Source organism: Protopterus annectens, chromosome 6.part0, assembly GCF_019279795.1.
Source record: "Protopterus annectens isolate FY-2018-M chromosome 6.part0, PAN1.0, whole genome shotgun sequence".
In the NCBI taxonomy this organism is placed as follows: domain Eukaryota; kingdom Metazoa; phylum Chordata; order Ceratodontiformes; family Protopteridae; genus Protopterus; species Protopterus annectens.
In genome coordinates, this window is record NC_056737.1 from 1,516,157,941 (window position 1) to 1,516,183,985 (window position 26,045).

The 26,045-nt window shown below is 41.0% G+C and overlaps 1 protein-coding gene across 1 annotated transcript in view; it reads right to left on the minus strand.

Annotated features, from left to right (window-relative positions):
• CCDC93 (coiled-coil domain containing 93) overlaps positions 1-26,045 on the minus strand; it is a gene marked incomplete in the record, with an annotated part of 1,282,969 nt that overhangs the window by 834,518 nt on the left and 422,406 nt on the right. Inside the window, 1 exon segment of the mRNA XM_044074979.1 lies at positions 4,119-4,169. Coding sequence (XP_043930914.1) covers positions 4,119-4,169 — 51 coding nt within the window.

A 26,045-nucleotide genomic window follows, 5' to 3' on the forward strand; every position in this document is an offset into this window, starting at 1 on the left:
AGATACATTTATACCCTCCAGTGTCTTCAGGAAGGCTGTGTGGGGTTCCTGAGTTTGAGAGGGTGGCCAGTAGCATGCTACAATTTGTAGAGCAGTTTTGCCTATGGTTAGTTGCACCTGGATGGTTTCCGAAGCTTCATGCGTTGCCACCAACCTGGAGGTGTGAGTATCCTTTATGAATATGGATACACCCCCTCCTTTTGTGGAGTGGTCCGGGTTTTGTGGCCGGAACGCATGATATGAGGTAAAACCTAATAGTGCCGGGGTGCTCTCAGGAGCCTTGAACCAGGTTTCAGTTACAGCACAGACATCGATGTTCTCCATACTGAGAAGGGCCTCGAGTGCGTGCATTTTGAGATTTAGACTTCTGGCATTGAGCAGCATTACCCTCAATTTCTTCCCATTTTTGTTTTCTAGGGTGGTAGGTTTAGAATTTGAGCCTTGCCTAAAAAGGCACTATGGGGTGGCAAGAGCCTTAGCCAATATCCGGAATCCCAGGGGTGACAGGTGCAAGCCGTCCCTTGCGAAGCAGCGTGGCTTGTCAAGCATGTCATCCCAGGCAGACAGACACTGGATCCCCTTTGAATGACACCAGACATTAAGCCAATTGTTAAAGCTGATCATCTTGTCTCTATATTGTGGCATCATTCTTGGTGAAGGAAGGATACTGCTCAGGGTTAGGGTCATACCTGCCTGGGCTACATAATCAGAGAGCTCCTCTATGTCTCTTTTCATGTAGTCCAGGGAGGTGCGTCTCAGGTCGCTCACACCAGCATGGACAATGACTGTGTCATATTTGTACTTGCCGTGGAGTGACCCGAGTGCTTGTGTTATGTGGCAGATTCTAGCGCCCGATAGGCAGCTTACTGTGACCCTCTCCTTGTTCAGCCTGGTGAGTGGGACGTCAGTGTGTCTGACTATGGAGTCACCTATGACAAGTATGTTTGGTGTTGTATTTGGCCTTAAGGGCTGTGACTGCTTTTCACACTGCTTTTGTGGTTTATGTGTTGCTTGTGGGGTGTCTTGAGGTAGCAGTTGTTTGGGTGTCTGCTTTGGAGGCCTCTGCTGTTTAGGTAAATTTTACTCAGAGCCTCGAGTATGTCTTTGTGTGTTTATGTGTTTGATTCAGTGGAGTGGTAGCATTATGTGAGGCTGGTTTTGTGGTGTGTGTAGTTGCCTTCTCCTCCTGTCTGGTCTTGCCAGTCCTGAGTTGAGAGAGCTCAGCCTCCAGTTTGGCTAAATAGCTGCATCTCTCGCAAGTATTTGTGTTATGTGGGAGGAGGAGAGGGTTGTCTGTGTACATGAGGCAGTTATAACATTGCCTCAAGATTCCCAGATTCACCAGCTGGACCGGAGAGGAGATTGACAACTGACCTTTGGACATGCTAGAATAATATTGGGAAATCCTTAATTGAAAACAAGGGCCAGTGGGGAGTGAGGGTGTAGTGCTTTTAATTTTTAGTGCTGACTTATATAATTGCTTTAGTGAGCAAGTGCCAGGTAACTTGAGTGCAATGTGTTACAAGTAACTAAATGCAAAACGACAAACAGTAACTTTCTTTCAAGTGAAACAAGGAAATAAGTACAGTAAGCAATGCAGATATCACTAGTGATCCACAGAAGCGCTAAGAAGTTGCGTATTAGGTGGAATTAGCTTCCTGGGAAATAACAAGCAAACAAACAACAAGCATATAAACAAAGCTAGATTCAGTAGGCCTGGATCTAGTCTATGCTAGAGCAAACAAGGTGAACCAATTTCAGTAAGATACAGTTCAAATATTCAGGCACTATAAACCTTTAACCAGAAAATTCCCAGCTCAGAAGGGCAGAGTCCAGCCTCTTCTCCCACAAGAGTGCAGACCACGAACCTTCTTAATGTAAAATAACTGGCCTGAAGCCCAAGTGCCTAAACCAGAACTAATACACTTGGACACTGGGCTCTCAATCAGCAGTTCCCAACTTAGAAGGATGAAAGCTACCTGTCCTGCCACCACAGTGCTTGCCACAAACCTTCCTAATGTAAAACAACTGGTCTGAAGCTCAAGTGCTTAATCCAAAAGACTTGAATGATAGCTACACTTTAATCAAGTTACAACCAAGCAGTAATAAATACCATTGAATACTTTAGAGAATGTCTGGATTAGTGCTCAAGTTACACAAACAAAGCTAGATCCAGCAGGCCCGAATCCAGTCTATGCCACAGCAAACAAGGCGCACCAACTTCAGTAAGAAACAGTTCAGATATGCATGCACTATAAGCCTTTAACCAGAAATTCCCAGCTCAGAAGGGCAGAGTCCAGCCTCTCCTCCCACAAGAGTGCAGACCACGAACCCTCTTAATGTAAAATAACTGGCTTGAAAGCCCAAGTGCTTAAACCAGAATTAATACACTTTTAGAATAACAGACACTGAGCCCTCAATCAGCAGTTCTCAACCTAGAAGGATGTAAGCTACCTGTTCTGCCACAACAGTGCAGACCACAAACCCTCTCAGTGCAAAACAACTAACTGGTCCGAAGCCCAAGTGTTTAAACCAAAAGGCTTAGAATGAGTTACACCAAGCAGTAATAAATACAATTGAGTATTTTAAGATGATGCAAAAGTAAAAGAAGTGGGTAAAACACAAGTACAGTAAAAGCAGATGAAATTTTTTTTTTTTTTTTTCTGAACAAGTGCTGAGATCAAAGAAACAGATTTGAGTGCTGAAACTAGAAAACTGGCTAGTTACAAGAAAAAAAACAAGCTAGAAGGCTTCCCTCAAACACAGAAGGGCTTGGGGGCTCAGAAGCCTACAAATAGTCTGTACCACTTAACAAGAAAGGCAGGAAATAAGCTTAATTTTTTTTTCTATTTCCCAGATGCTCTCTTTGTACACAGTAGGAGTGCCTGAAATCAGAATATGATCTCACTGCACTCAGTTGAGTGAGCAAATGAGATGGGCCCAGAGGCAGGCTGAGGGGCGGGCAGTTTCAATGCCACTAAGATTAACACCAAAACAAAAACAGGGCGGGTGGGTGGCAATAACTGAAGAGCAGAATAACCAGTTAAAAATTCCTTCAACACTCCTTCATACACAGTTTAAATCAATTTAAATACTCCAACACATACCATTATAGCACTTTAAAGTGTCGCAAAATACTTAAAATGGTGATTAAAATTATCACAATGTAAAAATATAATGCATCAGTGAAATGAAGACAAAACAAAAAGAGATGAATCTATATGTATGACAGGCTGATATTGCAACATTAAGTGATATAGAATGGATAAAAAGACTTAGAAGAACTGATACTTCATTACAAAGTTATAAATGGCAGATAAAACAGTAATAAACTCACTAAAGAAGAGCAGCTGTTTCATTTAATGAAAAAAAAGCTGACCAAGAATTTACAAATGGCAAAACAAAATTAAAAGGCATAAAGGCAAGAAATAAATTATAACCATATATTACCACAAAATTCAAATGGTGACACTTGACTGGTTTCTCAAAATGAAATGGAGATCCATAATCTACCCCACCCTCCAAAAATTCATCATTACTGAAGGACCCATCAACTCAGATACTGTCTAATTAAAAAAAAAAGTGTTCTGCCTGAAAAGAACAGGATACGGGAACAAGTCTGCTTTGAAGTACAGAAGCAAAATTATCAGATGGTCAGTCTAGTGATCAAATAATCCCAACATCTCACTTGACAGTCACAATTCAAAAGCAAATGGAATGGAGCTTTAAAGCTTTTTTCAAAGAGTACATGGCTTCCTGCACCCCTGATATGGGGGTCTTCTCACACACCCCAGTCTCTAAATATACCACCTGTGTGGTCACAGACAGTCAAATTACACTACCCCGAAATTTGTATTTACAAAGTATTTTATTTTTGCTTAATATATCATGTAAAGAACACATCCCGCTGTAGCAATTCTGAGAAAATATGCGCATCAATAAGTTAAACATTAATTCTACAAGTTAAACAAATTTTAGGAATCAACCTTAACAGCATTAACACAATAAATCAATGACACTCTCTCAATAAGATCAGTTTAAATGTGTTGCATCTGCCACAATCTAAACTGCATTTATACACACTATAAAAGAAACTATTGTTTAATAGAAATCCTTACATCTTCAGTTGCCATGGCAGCCATCCCAGTCATCAAAGTCTTAATACGAAGCTGGAAAAAAAAAAGTTAAAATTACACCACTCAATACATAAAAAGCACTTGTTTGCAACAGAGACTCACAATAACTGCACCCATAGATTTGATGACAGGTTGCATTACAAATTCAATCTGAAAATGAAAGTTAGTAAAGAAATACATTTTTAAAGCTATTTTTTCTACACATCCATTTCACCTAGATAGAGAAATGCTCAAAGTTCTAAAACACTATAAATAAAATGTATTTGCTCATGGCAGTGTATGACTGATCACTTTTCATTTTCGCCTGCATCTAAAAGAGGCTGTCACAAAAAGCAACATAAAGCACAGACCATGACAGGTGAAGAATAGGTACTGTAATCAGCCCGCAATCCCTCAGTCTCTGAAAAGAGCACGTAGAATAGTATTTAAGAAAAAATATGTAGGTGTACTGTAACAGTACTTGAAAATTCAGACGACTGTCAAGTTTTGAACATCAAGCATTTAAAAGTACAACAGCTCTTTAAAAACAGGCATACATAGCATATGTCATTGTTTTTCATCATATATTTCGATTAATTCAGTGCATGTTTTCATGCATACTATCAACCCCCTCCCTACTAGCCAGAACCAAGTGTTTTCCTGTCCTGGGTATACTTCAAAGAGGGGCAAGAGTTGGCTGGGAAAATTATTGCACAGGCAGGCTCAGCAGTGCTTTGTACCCTCCCCAGTTTCCTGGCAATGATGGGAGTACTTAATATGGACTTAACCCCAATCCTTGACAGGGAACAAGCTACCCATGTCACTACAGGAACCATTATGCCTCCCCATGTAAGTATATGCTCCTGTGCACCCATGATGAGTGCTACCACATTCACAGCTTGGAGGCCTAATGCCCACCTTTGGACTCTCCTTAGTGTTGCCACCCCAATCTCTGATAAACTGTGGCATTTGATGGATGCAGTCTGCCCCCCCCCCCCTTAGAACAGGCATGCATATCCGCCCTATATTTTACACACTGAATTACCAAACTTAGATCACCTGAGCAGTACCTGGAGCTTTTTCTCTTTTCACTAATGCAGCTGACTTACACTGTGCATTTTCACTTCCCGACTGGTTTCTAGCATCACAATGAAAAAAGTTTTTTGAGTTTGACTTTTCTCCACTCAGACTCGCCTTATCATTTCAGATAAAACATACTAACTCTTGGAAAGCAACTTCCTCCAATGCATTACCAAGTGATTTCTTGTGGTTGTCATTAGATTGGACAAACTTCATTTCTATACATCGAACCTTGCTTTTAACCTCAGTATAGGTTTTCTAAAACTGTGAATTTTTAACGCCACACCCTTAGTCTTTGTCCGACCAATGTCTTCAGGCACTGTGGGGTGTCATTACTTCACATTTAAATGGCTCACCATTATATTTTCACTTCCTCACTCAGCTAAGAACCTGGTATCAAATACCATGCTAACGGTGACATTTTCTGCCACCTGAGTCTTAGCTGCTAAGTCACATTAACCTGAGAATGACTCTTGCATAGGTTTGGCTTGCCCAAGCAGTCTGTTGAGGAAATGCTTAAATTCACCATGCTGGAAACCATCATTTCAGACACAAGCTGCATCAGAATATTATCCACTTATCAGACTCTGTTTACCCATACAGAACCACATATATACACTTTCCAGGTCAACTTTATTTAACTCGCTTCACAGTCATACAGACAGAGGACATTTTTAGTGGCTGCTGCACATGCCACTTTTCCTTCGGACCTTTTAACCTGTGACATCCTCTCCACTGGCACTTCATTAAAGACAAGGTTGTCTCCTACAGCACTTGGTTTACCTCACAAACCTTCTTCTGACTTGCAGGGCTTGTTCAAGCACCTACAGCACTTCATTGTGCCTTGACTGCAAGTGAAGGACTGGCCACAGTTTCAAATGAGTGATTACATCAATCACACAAAGAAGTTGCAGTCTACACCTTTTTCTCTTATTTCAAAAGAACTAACCTACATGCTTTTCTACAACAACTTCATCTGCCTGTTTTAACAGCACTGACTGTTGTATTACTCTGTTGAGGGTTTAAAATTTGAAAATGATCTGTTCTTATAAAAAAAGTTGCATTTAATTTTCCACTGGTACTAAAATTTCCACTACCCACATTTACTGTTTTAAGTTAACACTTGTTTCTAGATTAAGTCTAATGACTGACCGACAACAGACGTCATTTTAATTGCCTCTGTAATTGTGCTTTTCTCGTCCTGCATGTGCTCAGACATGATCCCATTTCCATAGTGACATCAACAGCACTCCTTTTTATACTTGGATAATTAGTATAACTATATTAACCTTCTCATATGCTCCGTATTTGAACAGTACATTGTGCAAGTCTTTGGTTTACATTAAAGTTTAAAGAAAGCGAACATTTGAATTTTTCCAGTTTCTTACTCATGAAGCACACAGCTATAACCACAAAGACACTCAGAATTCAGGATTTTAAAAGCATGTTTACAAAATGTGCAGGTTTCAAGATGGTGCCATCTCCTTAAATTCAGCTACATAACTTTATGGTATTTTGCCAATATAAATAGCATCCTAAGTTGCAGCCATACTAATACACAGCAGTTAATTTCTATTGGGGTTGGGATACACACTACAAAATTCTACTGGCAGTTCTGACTGAGAGATACTTTATTTAAATTTATTTCATGGTCAATTTTTCTGTTTAACACCATTTTACTTAGCATATTTTACACTCGGAGATACCAAACTGCTTCTAACCAAATTCTGCAGGGAAGCAAAGCTTTAGCTGAGGTTATGCTACTTACAGAACACTGTTGAACAAACTACTTAATGCTAATTCAGTTGTTCCTCGTTAATTTGCTTTAAAGATCATGTCTAAAGGGAAAAAAACAGTTTTATTTTCAGATATAAAAAAGAGTTTGTATGCATCCTTATGCATACAAACACTGATTTATATAAAAATGTTTTATTTCAAACAACTTTTTTAGTAAATTAACATTTTTAAAAAGCTTCCAATCATGAAGTATAAACCAATCATACTGTATTTATGGCATTGATATTAATATGGTGGGAGGAGGAGTGTAAGTCACTTTGGTGGGCCAGTATAATTAGAGCTGATTAGCTTAAATGTTTGTGAAACAATTATTTGATTGTCAACCTGTTAAATTAACAGTTTGAGTTTCCAAAATCCCTACAGAGTACTTTGCTAAGGTTTGGCGATCTCACCTGTCCAGGCACAGCAAGGCATTGCAAAGTTTGATGCTACTGGCTGCCAAAAATGACTAGAAAATGGAAACCAAAATGGAAACCAAAATCTAAACCAACTGTGACTGCCATACTGAATATTGTAAGGGAGATAATATAACTGAAAGGAGCATATTGCAAAGGAATAAATGTAATTTCTGGGAACAATGCCACTAAAATAATGTTCAGGATGAGAAGGAGTGAAGGAACTGGGGCAATATATGTAACTGAGTGAAGGAAAATTATTAATAAACAAACATTAGGTATACTACATGAAAATAATGAAGGAAATATTATGGTTTGTGTTCTTGTCTTTTGTGTTTTCTTTTAATACTTATGTACCTAGACCATTTCCAGTTTTGGAAAACAGGAATCCAGGACACAAACCATAAGGTGAATGCTTGAAATTATAGTCCTGAAATCATAGTAATCAGTAAGGAAAACCACTTTGCAAGTAAAGAAAGATCTACTGAATGCCACAAAACATAATGAAACAATAAAGCATGGAGGAGAAAAGGAAAACTTTGTTGATGAAGAACCAGTCATCTTGCATTGATAAGAGGTTAAAACTTTGAGACAGACCAGACTACAAACATCTCATCCACTACCAAAAGCAGTAGAACTGCTCAGTTAACCAATAAAGAAATCATGCCAGATAAAAATCTTCTTTCAGTACATATCAGTCTGGTAGAGTATGTAATACTCCTTCAGATTAAATGTGCCCCTCCAAATACCTGCACATCAACAACACTCCAATCTCTGAAACTTTCACTGCAAAGAACAGAAGTCAAAATTAAACAAAGATTCATGGGACCGGTCATACATCGGGCAAGTAAATAAAGAGCACATACCTCTCAACTGTTCCAGACTTTTTGCAGAACGCCCAGATTTTTGTCTAACATTCTTGGTCTGTTCCTCATAAAATGTATGCTTTTTTGGCCATAATTTTAGGCATTTGCCCCCTATTACTTTAGGCCTTGTCCAGATTTTTTGTAGTAAGAGGTTGAGATATGAGCACAGGACAGTAAGTAGTCAGCAACCAAATGAGTATCACCTGCACTTGCCCTGAAAGGAGCTGATGGAGTGTGGAAGAAAGCAAACACAGCACATATTTAGATACGTTAGAGACAAAGCATAATAAGGGCGGCCACGGTGGTGCAGTGGTTAGCATTGCCGCCTCACAGCAAGAGGTTCTCCGGTTCGATCCTCGGCTGGGGTGCCTTCTGTGCGGAGTCTGCATGTCCTCCTGTGGTCGTGGGTTTCCTCCGGTGCTCGGTTTCCTCCCACATCCCAAAGACATGCTGCAGGTGGATTGGATACTCTAAATTGGCCCTAGGTGTGCGTGTGAGTGTGCCTTCTGTGGAAGGTTGGGCGCCGGGCTGGCAACTCGACACCGTAAAACTCCACTGCCATTCAATGTGCGGACAAGGTGATCCGCTGTGGCGACCCCTAACTGGGAAAAGCCGAAAGAAGAAGAAGAAGAGACAAAGCATAATACCACTAGATGCAAGAGATGAAAATTAGGAATCTTCAGAGTAAAGCAGACAATGTCATCAGACCGTCTTAGCACAGATAACTTTAATGTTAATCATGCCTGTGTGTTTAGCTGCTGATTTAGGACACTTGTTCTTGGGGGGGGGGGGGGTACAGTAAAACAAAAAGTGTTTAAAAATATGACATAGGTTTAAATGGGGATGACAAGAAACAACTGTATAAAAGATCACACTGACAAACTTTAAGGAGTGCATGTAACGTAGAAATTGGAAATAGATATTTTAAAAAGCTTTCTTATATAACTGGTAGAAATAATAACTTCTTACTATAATGGCTACACTATCTATATTATTTGGAACACAATGGCCTTCCATGTATAGACAAAAAGGAAAAAGTACTGAATTATATTAAGAAATGCAGAGTGCAAGTAACAATGCTAAAGTAGACGTGTAAAGAAGGGAGCATGTACTTTTGATAAAGAAAGGATTTCAGAAGGGATATTCAGTAGAGCATCAGGAACAAAGGAAAAGGGGAGGACTTGCATTAATTACTACAGGAGCTCTAACAGTGACAGAAGGAGGAAAAAATATAATGGTAGATGTGAGGTATTAAGGGGTGACTGGCAAAGAAAGAGCATTATGCTGGCACGTATTTATATTCCACCTAAAACTGCTATTATGGAGCTTAAGAAAATTTGAGGAGAAATTCACTGCTGAAAGCTGATTCTATTACTTATAGGTGGGACTAGAATTTGATTTGAAATAATGAGGTTGTATCTTGGGGACCTAGAAGGGAAAATATAACAAAAGGGTACACTTCTGAAGAAATTTATGAAAATATTTGGTATGGAAGACAAACTTGGTGGTAGCAGCTCAGAAAATTTACATATTATTCTTGAGGATACAACTGGGCTAGACTAGGAAGATATTATAATTCATAGGAATACGTGCATTTAAGTGAAGATTTTGATACACATCCAGTAACTAGTTCAGATCATGCACCAACAACTAAGATAAAAATGTAGGGCAATGAAGTAAAAATGAGACACTGATGCTTTCCCACCTACCTGTTAAAAAGTCAGGAATTTAAATAATGGGAACAGGCAATTATTTGAGAGTTATTGGGGAAGGCAGAAACTTCTTTAAAAGTTACAAAAACAGCTTAAGTTATAATAATTATTAAGTTACGTTAGGTCAGAATTGAGTGGGATAAAACAAAAGTGGAATTTAAAAACGGTAGAAATAAAAGAAAAAGAGATATGGTTAAGATCTAACAGGAAACAGAAAATGTAGGGCAATGAAGTAAAAATGAGACACTGGTGCTTTCCCACCTACCTGTTATAAAGTCAGGAATTTAAATAATGGGGACAGGCAATTATTTGAGAGTTATTAGGGAAGGCACAAACTTCTTTAAAAGTTACAAAAATAGCTTAAGTTATAATAATTATTAAGTTATAACTTTTTAGTTCAGAAGTGAGTGGGATAAAACAAAAGTGGAATTTAAAAACGGTAGAAATAAAAGAAAAAGAGATATGGTTAAGATCTAACAGGAATTACTTAGAGGGGCTGACAAAGGTTAAATAATTTTGGATTAATGAGACTCTCAAGAAGAGGTGCAACTGCAGAGTGCTAAAGAGAAAAATAAAGGAGCATCTGGATAATGTGTACAAGTTTGGAAAGACTGCTGTTCAACTGTTTTTAATAATAACTCCAGAGAATAAAAATGTTCATCACAATGGCTTATGAAAACAGAAAGTATAAAGGGTTGTTGTCAAACTTAAAGAGCTTATAACAAGAAAAATAACCTGATATTCTGTACAGATATTAGAGATATTTCAGAATTTTTATGAACATTTCTATAAAGCACAGAAATAACACAAATGGAAATATTTATAGAAGACTTAAGTATGCCAAGGTTGAAAGTAGATGAGGCTCAAAAATTAATAGTTAACACAAAAAGAGATCCACTTATGGGCCTGTAGTTCCCAGGGTCTATTGATGGCCTGCCCTTGTGCAGGGGATGACTACTGCAATTCTCCGTTCGCGTGGCACAAAGCCTGTCATAAGGCTGATTAACCAGTGACTCCAGTGGTCCTGATAGGTCAGGTTTCCGACTCTTTAGGACACATCCAGTGATATTACCAGGGCCCATCAATGCAGAATGTTTGGACTTAGAGAGTACATCTAGGAGCCTACTCCCCAGTGATAGCTGGAGGGAGGGTTTGTTTGATGGTATTTCTTGGGGGCCAGCTGAGGGAAACAGAGGGATAAAACAGGAGCTGAATTTGTCAGCCAGCAGATTTGCTACATTTTCTGACTCCATGTAGGTAGCTCCATTTATAATTAATTCTGCATACTTCTGTGTGCTACCGTTGAAGGTTTGGACATAGTTAAAGAAAGCCTTGTGGTTGCCCTTTGCCTGGGAGGGTATCTTTGCCTCAAATTTGGATTTAGTAAACCTAATCTGCCTTCTATGCATTTTAAGACATAACTGTAAAGGGTTTCTGTGAACAATTCCACACACACAGCTGTGTTTTCAGGGTTTTGGGAGGAAGGGGCTTGAAATTTTGACAAACTTCCTATTGTTAAATGATAACCTAACAATAATTTTGAAATGTTATGGGGCAAGCTAGAGTTACAGAATTGATTTTACTAAGGAGACAGCTTTGTGTCCTGATCTTTCCAGAGAGGACATGACACTGGGAAGGGGGGTCCAGGATTCTCCCATGCTTGTGAGCACCAGATTGAGTATATCTGCACCCCTTATGAGCGTATGGACTGTCTGGACCATGGTGTTTGTGTTTGCATAGCCCAAGAATCTCTGGGCCTGCAAGTCTGGGGTTGCATAAGTATCCCAGTTTATAGTGCAGTAGTTCAAGTCACCCATGAATATGGTATTGGGTTGAATGGTGAGAGCCTCCAGTAAGTCCTACTACAAGTTATGGATTTCTTGGGTCTTAAAGGATGACCTCTAGTTTGCAAGGATATATGGGATTTTGCCTTTTGAAATCTGGACATGGAAAAGCTCAAGTGCATTATCCTGTTTCACTAGTCTTGAGGTGAGTTTGCCATTGATACAAATTAAGACACCTCCTCCTCTGGTCCCTTTCTGTGCTGAAGCTGGCCTGAATGTGTGGAAAGCATGGTAGCCCTACACTGCTGGGGTGCACTCTATGGCTTTAAACCACGTCTCAGTAACTGCAGTGAAGTTCACATTCTCCAGGCTGAGGAGAGTCTTGCGGGAGTGGAGTTTCTTGTTCAGGCTCCTGGCATTGAGCAGTAACACCTTTAGATTCCCTTGGGATTGTTTTGCTATGGTGGAAGGTTTGTCGGTTTGGCATTACCTAAAAATGGCACTATGAGGGAGGACAAAGCCAATATTCGAAAGCATAAAAGGAACAGGTACAGACCATCCTTGGCAAAGCAATGTGGTCTGTTGACCATGTCCTCCCATGCTGGTAAATACTGTACCCTCTTAGAATGACATAAAAAATTAAGCCAGTTATCGTAGTCAATCATCTACATCTGCGATGGTGCAGTGGTAGCATTGCTGCCGCACAGCAAGAGGTTCTCCTGTTCGATTCTCAGCTGGAGTGGGGGGAGTGCCTTCTGTGTGGAGTCTGCATGTCCTCCCTGCGGTTGGGTGGGCGTTCGAAAGAAATGCATAAATGGGTGTGCCTTCGCTGAAGGTTGAACGTCGAGCTGGCACCGCAGCATTTGTGAAAGTCTACTGCCAATTATTAGCGGAGCGGAGTTCCACTGTGGTGACCCCTAACTGGGAAAAGTCAAAAGACAAACAAACAAACATTGTAGTCAATCATCTTTTGTTCATATTGTGGCATCACCCTTGGTGAAGACAGAATGCTGCTCAATGTTAGGCTCATACAAGCCTCAGACACATAGCATGAGAGCTCCACAATGTCTTTCCTTGTATAGTCCAGGGAGGAATGCTTCAGGTCATTTACACCCACATAGACTGGTACTTGTGGTCCAACGACACAACTGTATGGGTGGCTTGGCACAGCCTGGCCCCTGATAGACAACTTATTGTGATTTTCTCCTTATTCAGCCTGGTGAGCAGGACCTCTGTATGTCTCACAATGGGGTCTCCTAGGATTAAAATATTGGCTAGTACGTTATTATTATTATTGACATTTGTTTACCGGGAAAGTTCACTGAGCTAAACAGAGCCCATTTTCAGTGGAGGCCCAGGGAGAAAAGCTCTGAAATACAAGTAAAACAAGGTCATTACATAACAGAGATGGCTAAGCAAGGTAGTTTTCTATTTACAAGAGTCTCTACAATATAAACATTAGTAATTAAATGATAAAACTTGCTACAAAACAAGATTTAGGAATGAAATGAAACAAAAGACAATAGGCAGATGATGCAAAAGTCAACAAGTTCAAAGAATAATCAAATAGAAAGAATAAAGCAAGGTCTGTCAATTTGAGAGTGGATATTCTATATATGATATTAGGCATGGAATGAAGAAAGAAAATAGAGAGAAAAAGCTAAATAATTTAAATGATGTTAAGGTTAGTAGTAAGCATGCTTAAAATGGTAAAAAACTTTTAGTAAAGGTTGATAGGGCAAAAAGACCCCTAGAGTAGAGGATAAGTATGATTAAGGAGGTTAGATAGCCACTGCTGGGTCTAAAGTCAGGGGAAAGAGAGTTAGGTGACAACGTCAGACAAGAAGAAGCAGTTGCAGATCCAGTTGGAGAAAAAGTGTTCATGGATGGCAGTCTTAAATTTGATAAGGTGTTGTTCAGACCAGAAGGAGGAGGGGAGATTATTCCAAAGTCTGGCAATAGTCCAGGAGTACAGGAGTTTACTTGCTGGTAGATTAGATCTGTGGGCTTGTAGTAAGCTTAGATTTTCTGTGCATAATGACCTAGTAGGGACATAAAGGGAAAATAAGGAGCTGAGCGCAGGGCAGTCTTGCAGTTTGTAAATTAGTCTGTGAGAGGTAGTTAGTTGAAGGTGTAGTAGGTAATGAGGAAATTCGAGCGAATGAAGATTTCTGAAGGCTGCACATCGATGGGTTTAATGGCGACAGTTAGATGCAAATTTGCCAATTTTGCTGTAGCAGGACTCTAATTTTAATTTTAAAGAGGACTACAGATTAGTTAATAAAGCAGCACACTAGGTTACAGAGGGAAGAAAGTAGCAGAGTGCTAGGGCTTGTTTGGTTGAACAGGAAAGGAATGTATTATGCCTGTAGAGGAGGCCAAGTTTTTATGGGTTTTAGAGATACTACATTGGATATACAAGTCAAATTTTAGGTTGTCATCTATTATGACCCCTAAGAGTTTGGTACTAGTTACAAGTTCAAGTTTTACTGAATTCAGAGAGAGAATGTTAAAGTCTTGTGTGTTTATGGTGGTATTTTCTGGGGGGTAAACAACATACATATTTTTTTTTTTTTTTTTTTGGCATTTAAGGAAAGTTGATTTTCATGGAGCCAAATTTCAATAGTCGAGAAAGCTGTTTGGATAATTTGTTGAAGGATATTAGGATTTGGTGCGGAGCAGACTATGGTCGAGTCATCTGCATATTGGACTAAACAGAAATGTTGTATGGCTTGGTGTAGGTTGTTAATAAATATGTTAAATAGAAGGGAACCAAGGTGTGAACCTTGTGTGACACCTGTAGGGTTGTGGAGGTAGGGAGAAATAGAGTATTGCCATTTGACTGCATGCTGCCTGTTGGTGAGATAGCTATTGAACCAGTTAAGAGATTGAGAAGACAGGCCTAGGGAAGAAAGTTTTGAGAAAAGGATAGAATGGGATATAGTATCAAATGCTTTAGATAGATCTAGAAAGAGACCAGATGTGATGTGACCAGATTCATTAATTTTACTGATGATGTCTAAAGAAGGATATTACTGGAGTGGAAGTACTGTGGCTAGGACGGAATCTGCGTTGGGTTGATGAGAGGATGCTGTAGTTTAACAGTATGGCGGGGTAGAATAATGGCTTTTTTCCATAAGGAGGGAACATATGATTCTTGGACTGATCTGTTAATAAGAATGCTGATAGGACAGGCTACTGTATCAGTGGCAATCGTAAGAAATTTGGCAGGGATATTGTCAGCTGAGTTGGAGCAGGGTTTTAGCTTTAGGAATATTTTTTTTATGCAGGCAATAGGAATAGGGGAGAGATTAAATTCAGTCTGAGTAAGGGGTTTGTTCCAGTTTTGTGTAGGAGTATTTGGCGATGTGGTATTGTGTGGTAGGTGGGAAGAGGAGGAAGAATTGGGCTGATTGTTAGGTAGAGGGGAGGAAAAGGAAGTTGTAAGGTTAGCTATTGTGTCAATGAACCATGAGTTAAATTTGGAGGCAACAAGGTCAGGTGACATGTCAGGGACGTGACAAAGGATTTGTTTAAGTGTCAGAGTATGGAAGACCAGAAGAGTTTGGGGTTATTTTTCCTACTTGATTGTAGGTTCCAGAAATATTGCTGTTTATCGTTGCAAATAAGTTTTTTTTGATAGGTTGCGGAGTTGTTTATAATGGATTAGGTTAGGTTGGTAGGGTTACCAGAATTTTGCCAAATCTTCCAGGCTTTGTCTCGGTTTCTCATGGTTTCTTTTGTAGTTTTAGAAAGCCAAGCGGCATGACTGGATTTGATTCTGCCGGATCTAATAGGTGCCAGACTGTGGAGAATGCCAAGAAAGGTGCTATTGATATACAGAAGGGCATCATCAAGTGGAAAGGTTCTTAGACAGTGCCAATTATGGGTACTAAGAATAGTATTGGATTTGTGGGAGCAGAATTTTGATAAATTCTGTGTGACTCTAATATTGTGGAATTTTAAGACGTGGGATTTTAAGACAGATGAACAGTTATGGATGGTGTAGGCAGGGAGATGATCACTAAAGAAATTTTCAAGGGTGCCGGCAAATTGATACTTAGAGGGGTCTGTTAGCTTGCCTTATGGGCTCTGTAGGTGAGGCTCCAAATTGTGTGGTTGTATGCATTTTGGTAGAGTGCTTTTGGTGTTGCTGAGGATTCCTTTTGTAAGATGAACATCTAAGTCTTTGGGGATTAGAAAGGCTGGTTTTAAATGCACTGGCATGTGCTGGTCTGTACGTTGGGTCAGTACTACGTGTGGTGGGTGTATTGCTTAATTACTGACAATCCATTTGTTATTTTGAGAGCTTCTGTGTGAGAGTCTTGTCTCCAGTGACAGTGTATAATTGCATCTCTCACGTACTGTATCCATTTCTGTAAGGATTAGTTGGTTGCCAGCGAACATGAGACAACTCCTACATCATCTCAAGATGCCCATATCTACCAAGCTGGTGGCACAGAAATTGGGAAGTGCCCATCTATGGTGCCAGGTCTTTTTCTGGTAAACTACAAAGGGGTGATACAGCAGGCTAACTGGGACACTACGAGGGTTGAAACTACCACTAGGCTATGTACAAATAAATTCTTGCAGCAGTTCATCTGAGTACTGCATAAAGCTACAGGGGAAGTTTTATAAAGAAAATTTAGTTGAAGTGTCTACATCCATACAAAGCACGGATAAAAGCTACTGCACAACTCCAAGAAAAGTGACAAAAACAATTAAAAGGCCCTTTAGCCAATGAAATGATCTCACTTTAAACCTTCCTGTGCATTTCTGAACTCAAACAAGGCTACCTTTCTACTGCCACTAGAATTGCTGTCCCAGTCTTCTTAATGTAAAAACAAATTTTAGTTAGCCAAAACTGAAAAGGTACCAGAAACAAATCAAACTACGAGTGGCAACAAGTAATTACAAGGTGATTCTAAGGCATCAGATGACAGCGAATATTCAACTCAGCCTTCATATTGTAGTAGTGTTCATTCAAAAATAATTAGGCTGAAGACAAACCTGAACTTTCACAAATAAGCCATATAATAGGAATACACCTTCATATTCATTCAGAGAAAAGGCTGTAATCTCAGAAGGAGTAAGTATGAATGATGAGAAGTAATAATACTTCTGCAGCCACTAAGATCAGTGAAAGTGCTGCAGTGACCTGCTCCATCCAAACAACCCAACAGCTAATCTCTGTAGGTATTAAGACATCCACAGAAGTTATAAGGATTGAAAAAGAAAAAAGATAAAAATCAAACCAAAGCCAACCATAAGAATTTAGAGCACCCAACCAGGAAAAAAAAACCTCACATATACTGGGACTGTGTCTCCAAGTTATAATTTCAGAATACCACCAAGAAATAATCAAAATCCATCTATGGATACTAAACAAAAACAGAGTGAACTAATACCTGAAATACAAAGACATTCAAACAGTTAACCATGCGAACATTCTTACCTGCATACTCAGCAAAGTACAGTTGTGTATACTTGCCATAAATGTAGATGTTAGAGTGTATTCACTGTTGCAGTCATTACATCTGGGTAATCTGCTGGCAGGTTGCCCTCAGTCGGCCTGATTAACAAAGTCTTGGGTCCTGCATTGCTTGCTGTCCCTTCTTCCATGACGTCAGGTAGTCAGAGGTATAAAACATGCAACCGATGCCATTACATCAGTTTTTCTTGCCCCAGATGTCAGATGCCCCCCAAAAGGGGAGCCAAATATTTAATTAATTTAAAAAACACAAAAATATACCTCCAAACAAAAGCAAATACACCAAAGTCTTTTAAACATAGTAAAGGAAAGTCGAGGTATAGTAAGAGAAAAACAGGGGGGTGGAGGGAGGGTAGCCAGGACTGCAACAGTGAATACACTCGAACATCTACATTTATGGTACGTGTACACAACTGTACTATATTCTTCATGTTTCACTATTGCAGTCATTACATTTGGGTAAATTCCCAAAGCTATGGTTGGGAGGATGGATTTATACAGCATTAGGACCAGCTAGAAGGCCCTGCAGGACAGCAGTGGCAAAGCCAGCTCTGGATTTAGAGAAAAAAGGTAAATGGTAATGTTTGGTGAACGTATGAACTGAGCTCCAGGTAGCAACTTCTAGAATGTCTCTGGTAGGAACATCTCTGAGAAAGGCTGTAGAAGTAGATGCAACCCTGGTGGATTGAGATCTGATCCCCTGGGGGACAGTTTTACCATGGTGCATATAGCAGAAACAAATACAATGGCTTATCCATTTGGAAATAGTTCACTTTGAAATAGCCTTTCCCTCTGCCCCTGCAGCAGATACCACCAGTAGTTCAGATTTTCTTAGAGATTTTGACCTGTTTAAGTAAAATCTAAGTTGTCTTTGTACATCCAATGAATGCAGAATCCGTTCCCCCTTGTTCTGTGGACTGGGAAAGAAAGTTGGCAAATGAATGGTCTGATTAAGAGCCACACTGGATACCACCTTAGGCATGAAGGATGGATTGGTCCTGAGAGACACCCTGTCTGGATGAAAAATAATGAAAGGCTCCTCTGCCATAAGAGCCTGTAATTCAGAAATTATTCTAGCTGAAGTGACTGCTAAAAGGAAAGCTGTTTTCCAGGAGAGAAATTTTAAGTCTGCAGTAGCAGCTGGCTCAAAAGGAGGGAGAGTGTGTTTTTCCAATACAAAATTGAGGTCCCAGGCAGGGGTTGGAGCTCTCCTGGGTGGTCTTAAGTTTTTGGCCCCTCTGAGATACTGCTATAGCAGAAGGTGAGAGAAGAGGGGAGGTTCTGTGTTGTAATGAGCTGAAATGGCTGAGGCATGGATTTTTATGGAAGAAAAGGACAGGCCCTTGTGAAGCATCTCAGTTAAGTATTGTAAAATCTGACGAATATTGGGCATTGCTGTGCTTATTCCTTGTGATTGATTCCAGGCACAGAATCTTTTCCATTAGTCAGCATAAGATTTTCTAGTACTAGGCCTTCTTGCCTCCAAAATGACATCCATCACAGGTTTGCTGAGGGATGCTAAAGGTGAATTTAGGTGATTAGCCACGCTGCAAGATTCAAAGTTTGGAGTTGAGTGTGCAGAATTTGGTTGTTCTTTTGAGACAGTAAGTAAGGTGTCTGAGGCAGGTGCCACGGTGGAAGGTGGGACACATTGCGCAGGAGTGGGTACCAGTGTTGGCGAGGCCAGTCTGGAGCAATCAAAATCATTTTTGGTTTGTCCTGTTTGACTTTTAGTAGAACTTTGGAGAGCAGAGGCAGAGGGGGAAAAGCATAGACTGATAGGGCATCCACTTTCCAGGCTTTTTTGTGATGAGTTCTTGTGCAGAATTTGTCCAACTGATAGTTCTGGGTTGAGGCAAAAAGATCTATGTCTGGACTCCCCCATTTGCGTGTCAACATGTTGAAAATCTGTGGTTCCAGTTTTCATTTGTGTGGGTGCCTGAGATTTCTGCTTAGTTCGTCTGCCAGAGTATTCATCTTTCCTGGCAGGAATTGAGCTTGTAGTTGTATTTGGTAGGTCAAGGCCATGATCCACAATGTCATGGCTAATCTGCAAAGGGGGTAGGAGTGTGTACCCCCCCCTGCTTGTTTATGTACCACATAACTATGGTGTTGTCTATCATTTAATGTCCTGGATGAAGGTAGTCCTTGAAGACTGTCAGTGCATTCTGTACAGCTAGCATCTCTTTTTGACTGATATGAAGGTGCATTTGATTTGGGCTCCATTTGCCCTGAATGCACTTTCCTGTCAGATGAGCCCCCCAAGCATAGTCTGATGAGTCTGTAGTTAGGGTTTGGGTGGCAGGGGGTGGAGTGAATGGCAGTCCCTTGTTTTGGTGGCAGGCCTCTGCCCACCATAGGAGCTCTAGTTGCAGGCAAGGTATGATAGGAATCATTGTTTCCAGGCTGTGACAATGTTGACTCCATAAACATGTTAAGTACCACTGAAGTTTCCTCATATGAAGTCTTGCATGCTTGCAGAATTAGTCTTGCAGATAGCAGGGTTTTTGTGGCCACCTGATTGAAGTAAGTTACCAAATGAATTTGCTTTTCTGGCGTAAGGTAAGCCATCTGGACAGTTGTATTCAAGCTTGCACCCAGGAATGTAATTTTTTGAGAGGGTACCAGTTGTGATTTCTTTTCGTTTATGGTGTACCCTGGACAAGTTAGAACCCTTTTTTCAAACACCACATGTTTTAGAAAAATGTCCTTGTTTTCTGCCTGAATTAGACAATCGTCCAGGTATGGATATATGTGAATATTTCTTTGCCTGCAAAATGCAATTACTGGAGCCAGGCACTTTGTGAAGACCCTGGGCGCAGTAGATAAGCCAAAGGGCAGTGCAGAGAACTGGTAATGCAAGTAGCCTGCTTTGAAGCGGAGGTATCTTCTGCAAGATTCCCTGAATGGGATATGCAGGTAAGCCTCCTTTAAGTCTAGAGTTACCAACCAGGCATCTTTGCCTAGCATAGGAAGTAACTGTTGAAGAGTCAGCATCTTGAATTTTGGAATGTCCAGAAATGTGTTTAGAGTAGATAAGTCCAGAAATGGACGCCATGATTTGCCTTTTCTGGGTACCAGGAAAAGTCTTGAATAGAAACCTTGTCCCTTTTCCTCTTTTGGTACTGGTTGAATAGCCCTCATGCTCATGAGGGATAGTACTTGTTTTTGGGCCTCTGCCCACTGACTGGGGTCAGGTCTGGCCATCCATTTGGGTCTGGCAACGTGTGGAAATGAAATCTGTATCCCTGGGATACTATATTTAAAACCCATTTTTCCTGGGTTATAAGTTCCAGTTTCTTGCATGAAGTGCCAATTTCCCCCCCAAAGGGGCAGCTAAAAGGTAAGTGCTTGGTAAGTGTAAAGGAAAGTCATTGAGACTGTTTACCATAGGGAGGTGCCTTGTTGTTTCCAGATTTGGAGGAGGAGGCACCCCATTGTTTTGTTCTAAAAGTCCCTTGTGACTGAAACCTGGAGCCTCTGGAATGTCTGGGTTTGACTTGAGTGGCTCTCAAGGGAACTGGAAAGGACAAGTTCTTAGTAGGCCAGTGCCTACTAAATCTTGGAGGTTGCACTTGTAAGAAAACTTTCAGTTTGCATAGATTTAGCTTTATCTTCCATCTTTTTTAAAACTTCTTCAGCCTTATTACCAAAGAGACGGTGCTGTTGTAAAGGAGCATCCAACAATTTAGCTTTAACATGATCAGGCAGAGTTTGCTCCTTGAGCCAAGCATGCCTTCTTAGCACAGACCCAGTTACAGCAGCCCTGCAAGAGGCCTCCAAAGAATCAAAACCACATTGCAAAGTATGTTTTCCAACTTGTTCAGGTGAATGCAATAAATCCTGTAAATCTTTATTTTCCACACAGTCAGAAATTAACATCATTTTCTGTTTAAGCAGTCCTATGATATGCTGTTGAGATTTAAGCATATGACATTGACAGTTTAAAGACCGGATTGCCAAGGTTGCAGAAGTGTAAACCTTCTTACCCCATCTAACTAGCATCCTGGAATCTTTATCAGAAGGGGTAGGCTTTTTAGCACTAGAGGCCTTAATGCCATTGGAACCCTGAGAAATGGTTTCAGGATCTGCAAAAGGATTTTTGAAAAGGAATTTGTGGGAGTCAGGAACCCTGTAGTATCTGTCTGGCTTACAAGGAGACGGAGGCAGAGAATCAGGAGCCATACTAGATTCTGAAAAAACATCAACAATGTCTAGAACAGAAGGAATAGCCAAAGGCCTATGCTGTGGAAGAAGAAGAAAATTCCTAAGTCTCTTTTTAGATTCAGAGAAATCCTGACTTTCCCAGTGGAAATGTTCCCTTAAGGTATGTAACGTTTCCCCAAAAGAATAATCCTCAGGGGGAGAAGCAGAAGGAATGGAATCTTCTGCATCAGAGTCCTCATAAGTAGGTATAGACAAATCCTGTTCATTAGAAGAGTCAGAAGAAATAGAATATTGTTCAGAAGATTCACAATCAATGTCTTGCCTAGGTCTCTTAGAAGGGGGGGGGGGGGGGGGTTGGCTACCCCTGATCAGAGTAATTAAATCTTCAGCCATTTTGATAATTTGTTTTTTAGACATAGTGGCCTGCACATGTGGCCTGGGCATCAGTTTTTTAGACACAGATTTAGATTTTGGCCTTAGTTTTGAAGTTGGCATCTGTCTAATATACAAATCTTTAGGCCTGAAAACACCCTCAGAAGCCGGTGCCTGCACAGCGGCTCCGGACCCATCTAAGGTAGAGACATCCGCGGGTTCCATAACTGAAGCATCTCGTGGCATACCGGACTCCGAATGGGTCTCAGTAGAGGCCTGTGTATCAGAAGTAGCTGCGAAAGCGCCTCACTGAGTACTGGCGACTGGCTTAGGAGAAGCATCGTCGTCAGTTTTGGACCTTGATGGCCTCTGTCTTTTTCTTAGCATTTTTAGGTATTCCGGTAGTCGGATTGCTAACCAACGACATTTCTGGATAATTAAAGCGTGAGCCAAAATATTTAGAAGCAAAAATATACCGACGTTTAATAGTGCATTGATTAAATTTAGCATCAAACCGACAGCAAGGTACGTTGTGGTCAGGGCCTAGGCAAGGAATACAATACAAATGAAAATCCTTATGAGGTATTTGCAACCCACAAGTAATGCAATTATTAACTTTTACTGACATCGGTAAGGAGCAAGAAAAAGTTTCCCCAATGGGGTACTTAGCTTTTTAGTTGAAGACTTTGGTTCTGAAACTCGAAAACGAAAATTTCAGGAGTCGGCCAACCGGCACTTGAAAACTGCTTCTGCTTCGGGCACCACACAGCAAGAAAGACTGATGTAATGGCGTCGGCTGCGTGTTTTATACCCCTGACGACCTGACGTCATGGAAGAAGGGACAGCAACCGATGCAGGACCCAAGACTTTGTTAATCAGGCCGACTGAGGGCAACCTACCAGCAGATTACTCAAATGTAACGACTGCAACAGTGAAACACGAAGAACATCTGCACATTCAGAAACACTAAGGCTGATCCACAAATAACAAATGTATGCTATTTATAGCTGTCACATTAAACCATGGTCATGATGGAAACCCAAAAGAACGGCCTTCAAACACATAAGCAGACATGCATAACAGTACATGCGTTTTTCAGCTTCCTTAAGCATTTATCTAACAGTTGGAATCCAGCAAAAGTTGTAAAACAGCAGTGAAGCACTCAAACTCAATAAACAAATTAGATGTAATATGCCATAAAACAGCCACAAGATGGCAAGTTGTATCAAACCAAAATGTAATAAAATTGCAGAAAAAAGCAATTCCCACAATGTAAGAGGATTGCCTTCTTTCCAAAATGAGCTAGTCTGAAGAAAGGTTTTCTCACATTCTCTACCACTGCAACAAATGATGGGCTTTGGCAAACTACCTCTTAGCACACACTATTGTGATCAAGCACCCCACAGACTCGGGTATCGTGAACCAAACTTAAACTTAAAATTTCCCACCCACATATCACATTATCCTTTCACGTGATGTTCTGGATCACCAAAAAATTCATGATTTGGCATACATCTACTAGACACGCGCATACGTGTGCACAATATCAAATAGCAATGGATTAATTCTCTTTTCTCACTTACTGATTTTGCAACTATTCTCCTACTTTACAAGTTACATTTAATGTGTTTTAAACTGCTTCATCAGGCTCAGTTACATGTCTCGCCTTCACTCCTCCATGAGATAATTCTTTAGGCATTTTCTAGATTGTACAAATATACTGATTGCCCAGCAGGGCAAGGCTCTTTATTCACCCCTCACCAACCAAGCGACTAAGCAGCTCACCCTACTATTCAGGCATGACCAAAGGGCAACTTCAGGTGCACTCTCCAGTCCAGCTGGTGAATCTGGGTATCCTTAGGCAATGTTACAACTGCCTCATGTACACAGACAACCCTCTCCTCCAACTGCAAAACATAACATATGCAAGAGATGCAATTATAAAGCCAAACTGGAAGCTAAGCTGTCTCGACCCAAGACTGGAACAGACAGTCAAGAGGAGAAGGTTAACACTTGCACCACAACTCCAGCCGCACACAGACCTACTAAAACAGCACTGGCAAAAAAATGCACATAAATGCACAAAATCATACTCGGAGGCTCTAAATAAAAACCTGCAAAAGCGTCAAAGACCTCCAAAGCAGACACCCAAACAACCTGCACTTCCCGTTACAAACCAGACAACACATAAAACACAAAATCAGTGTGCTGCACAATCACAGTCCTTAAGGCGAAATAACATACCTAACACTCTAGTAATAGGTGACTCAGGCACACTGACGTCCCACTCACTAGGATGGACAAGCAGAAGGTTACTGTTAGCTGCCTGTCAGGAGCCGCAATCCGCCACATAACACAAGCACTCAGGTCACTCCAAAACAAGTACAAATATGACTGTCATTGTTCATGTTGGTGTGAATGACCTGAGACGTACCTCTCTGGACTACATGAAAAGAGGCATGGAAGAGCTCTCTGATCATGTAGCCCAGGCTGGTATGACCCTGACTAGCATCCTGCCCTCACCAAGAATGACACCTCAGTATAAAGAAAAAATGATCAATTTCAACAATTGGCTAAACTTCTGGTATCATTCAAAGGGGATCCAGTGTCTGCCAGCCTGGGATGACATGCTCGACAAGCCGTGTTGCTTCGCAAGAGACGGCTTACACCTGTCATCCCTAGGCTTTCGAATACTGGCCAAGGCTCTTGCTGCCCCCATAGTGCCTTTTTTTGGCAAGGCTCAACAGTCAAACCCACCTCTGTAAACAGCACAATTAACAAAAAACTGAGGGGTGTGCTACTCAACGCCAGGAGTTTAAATCTCAAAATGCATGCGCTCGAAGCACTCCTCAGTATGGAGAACGTCGACATCTGTGCAGTAACTGAAACCCAGTTCAAGGCTCCAGAGAGCAACCCAGCACTACCGGGCTACAACTCCTATCACATGTTTCGGCCACAGAACACGAACCGAAACACAAAAGGAGGGGGTGTATCCATATTCATCAAGGATAGCCACACCTCCAGGTTAGTGGCGCCGCATGATACTTCTGAGATCATCCATGTGCAACTAACATCAGGCAAATCTGCAATGCAAATTGTGGCCTGCTACAGATCACCCTCCATGACCCAGGACCACCACTCCACCTTTTTGGAGACACTGGAAAACATGAAGGTCCTACCAAACACCCTGATATTGGGCGATTTCAATTACCCTATCATTCACTGGGAAAACTACTCTAGTACAAATTCCCAGGCCCAGTGCTTCCTGGAATTCATCAACTCAAATGCCCTGGATCAGCTGGTAACCTCCCCTACCAGAGGTGAAAACATATTGGACCTGGTCATCACCAACATGGGCGACAGGTGTTCCGCACCGGAGGTCAACCTGTCACTGGTTAGATCAGACCATAAACTAATCACTCTGGATGGCCACACCCCACCACCAACCTCAACTAAGGAAACCACAGAAAAAAACTTTTCTAAAGCAAACTTCTCCTTACTTAAGACAGAGCTGGTAAGTTTCACAGCCCCCACACTAAAGGATAATGCTGCCCAAGATGCAGAAACCTTTACAAATGCACTCTATGAGCACCTACAAGGATGCATGGATCGTGCCATCCCTAGCAAAACCAAGACTCACTCCTCTAAGAGAAGGAAACCAGTTTTGGTGGACCCCTGCAATAAACAGGCTATACAATAGAAGGAGGAAACTAGTTTAGAAAAAAATCAAATTCCAAGAAGGAAAGACATCCCTGATCAGTATCAGTAATAAACTGAGGTCCCTCATGAAATCATCCAAGGCTAACTTCGAAAGAACAATAGCCAAGGATTCAAAAGATAACCACAAAGACTTCTTTAGCTATATTAAGAATCTAAGTGGCAACTCACAGATATGCACTGAACTAGTACAAAACAGCAGAGAATATACTGAACCTACTGATATTGCCAACATCCTGGCAGATAGATTCAGTGCAAACTTCACCCCCCTCTCACCTCCAAAAGGGCCCACAACAATACCGGAAAAGTGTAGTGTCCCAAAAATCACAGATGCACAGGTGAAAACAGCCCTTTCAAAAGCTAAAAACAGCGTCAATGGGACCAGATGGTGTACCAGGCTGCGTCTTGCACGAACTACAGAACGAACGAACCCCCCACTTAAACACGCTGTTCAACCTCAGCCTCTCCACAGGCTATGTGCCCATAGAATAGTCCACGGCAACGGTTATTCCGCTCCACAAAGGAGGGGCCACAACTGACCCTGGTCTG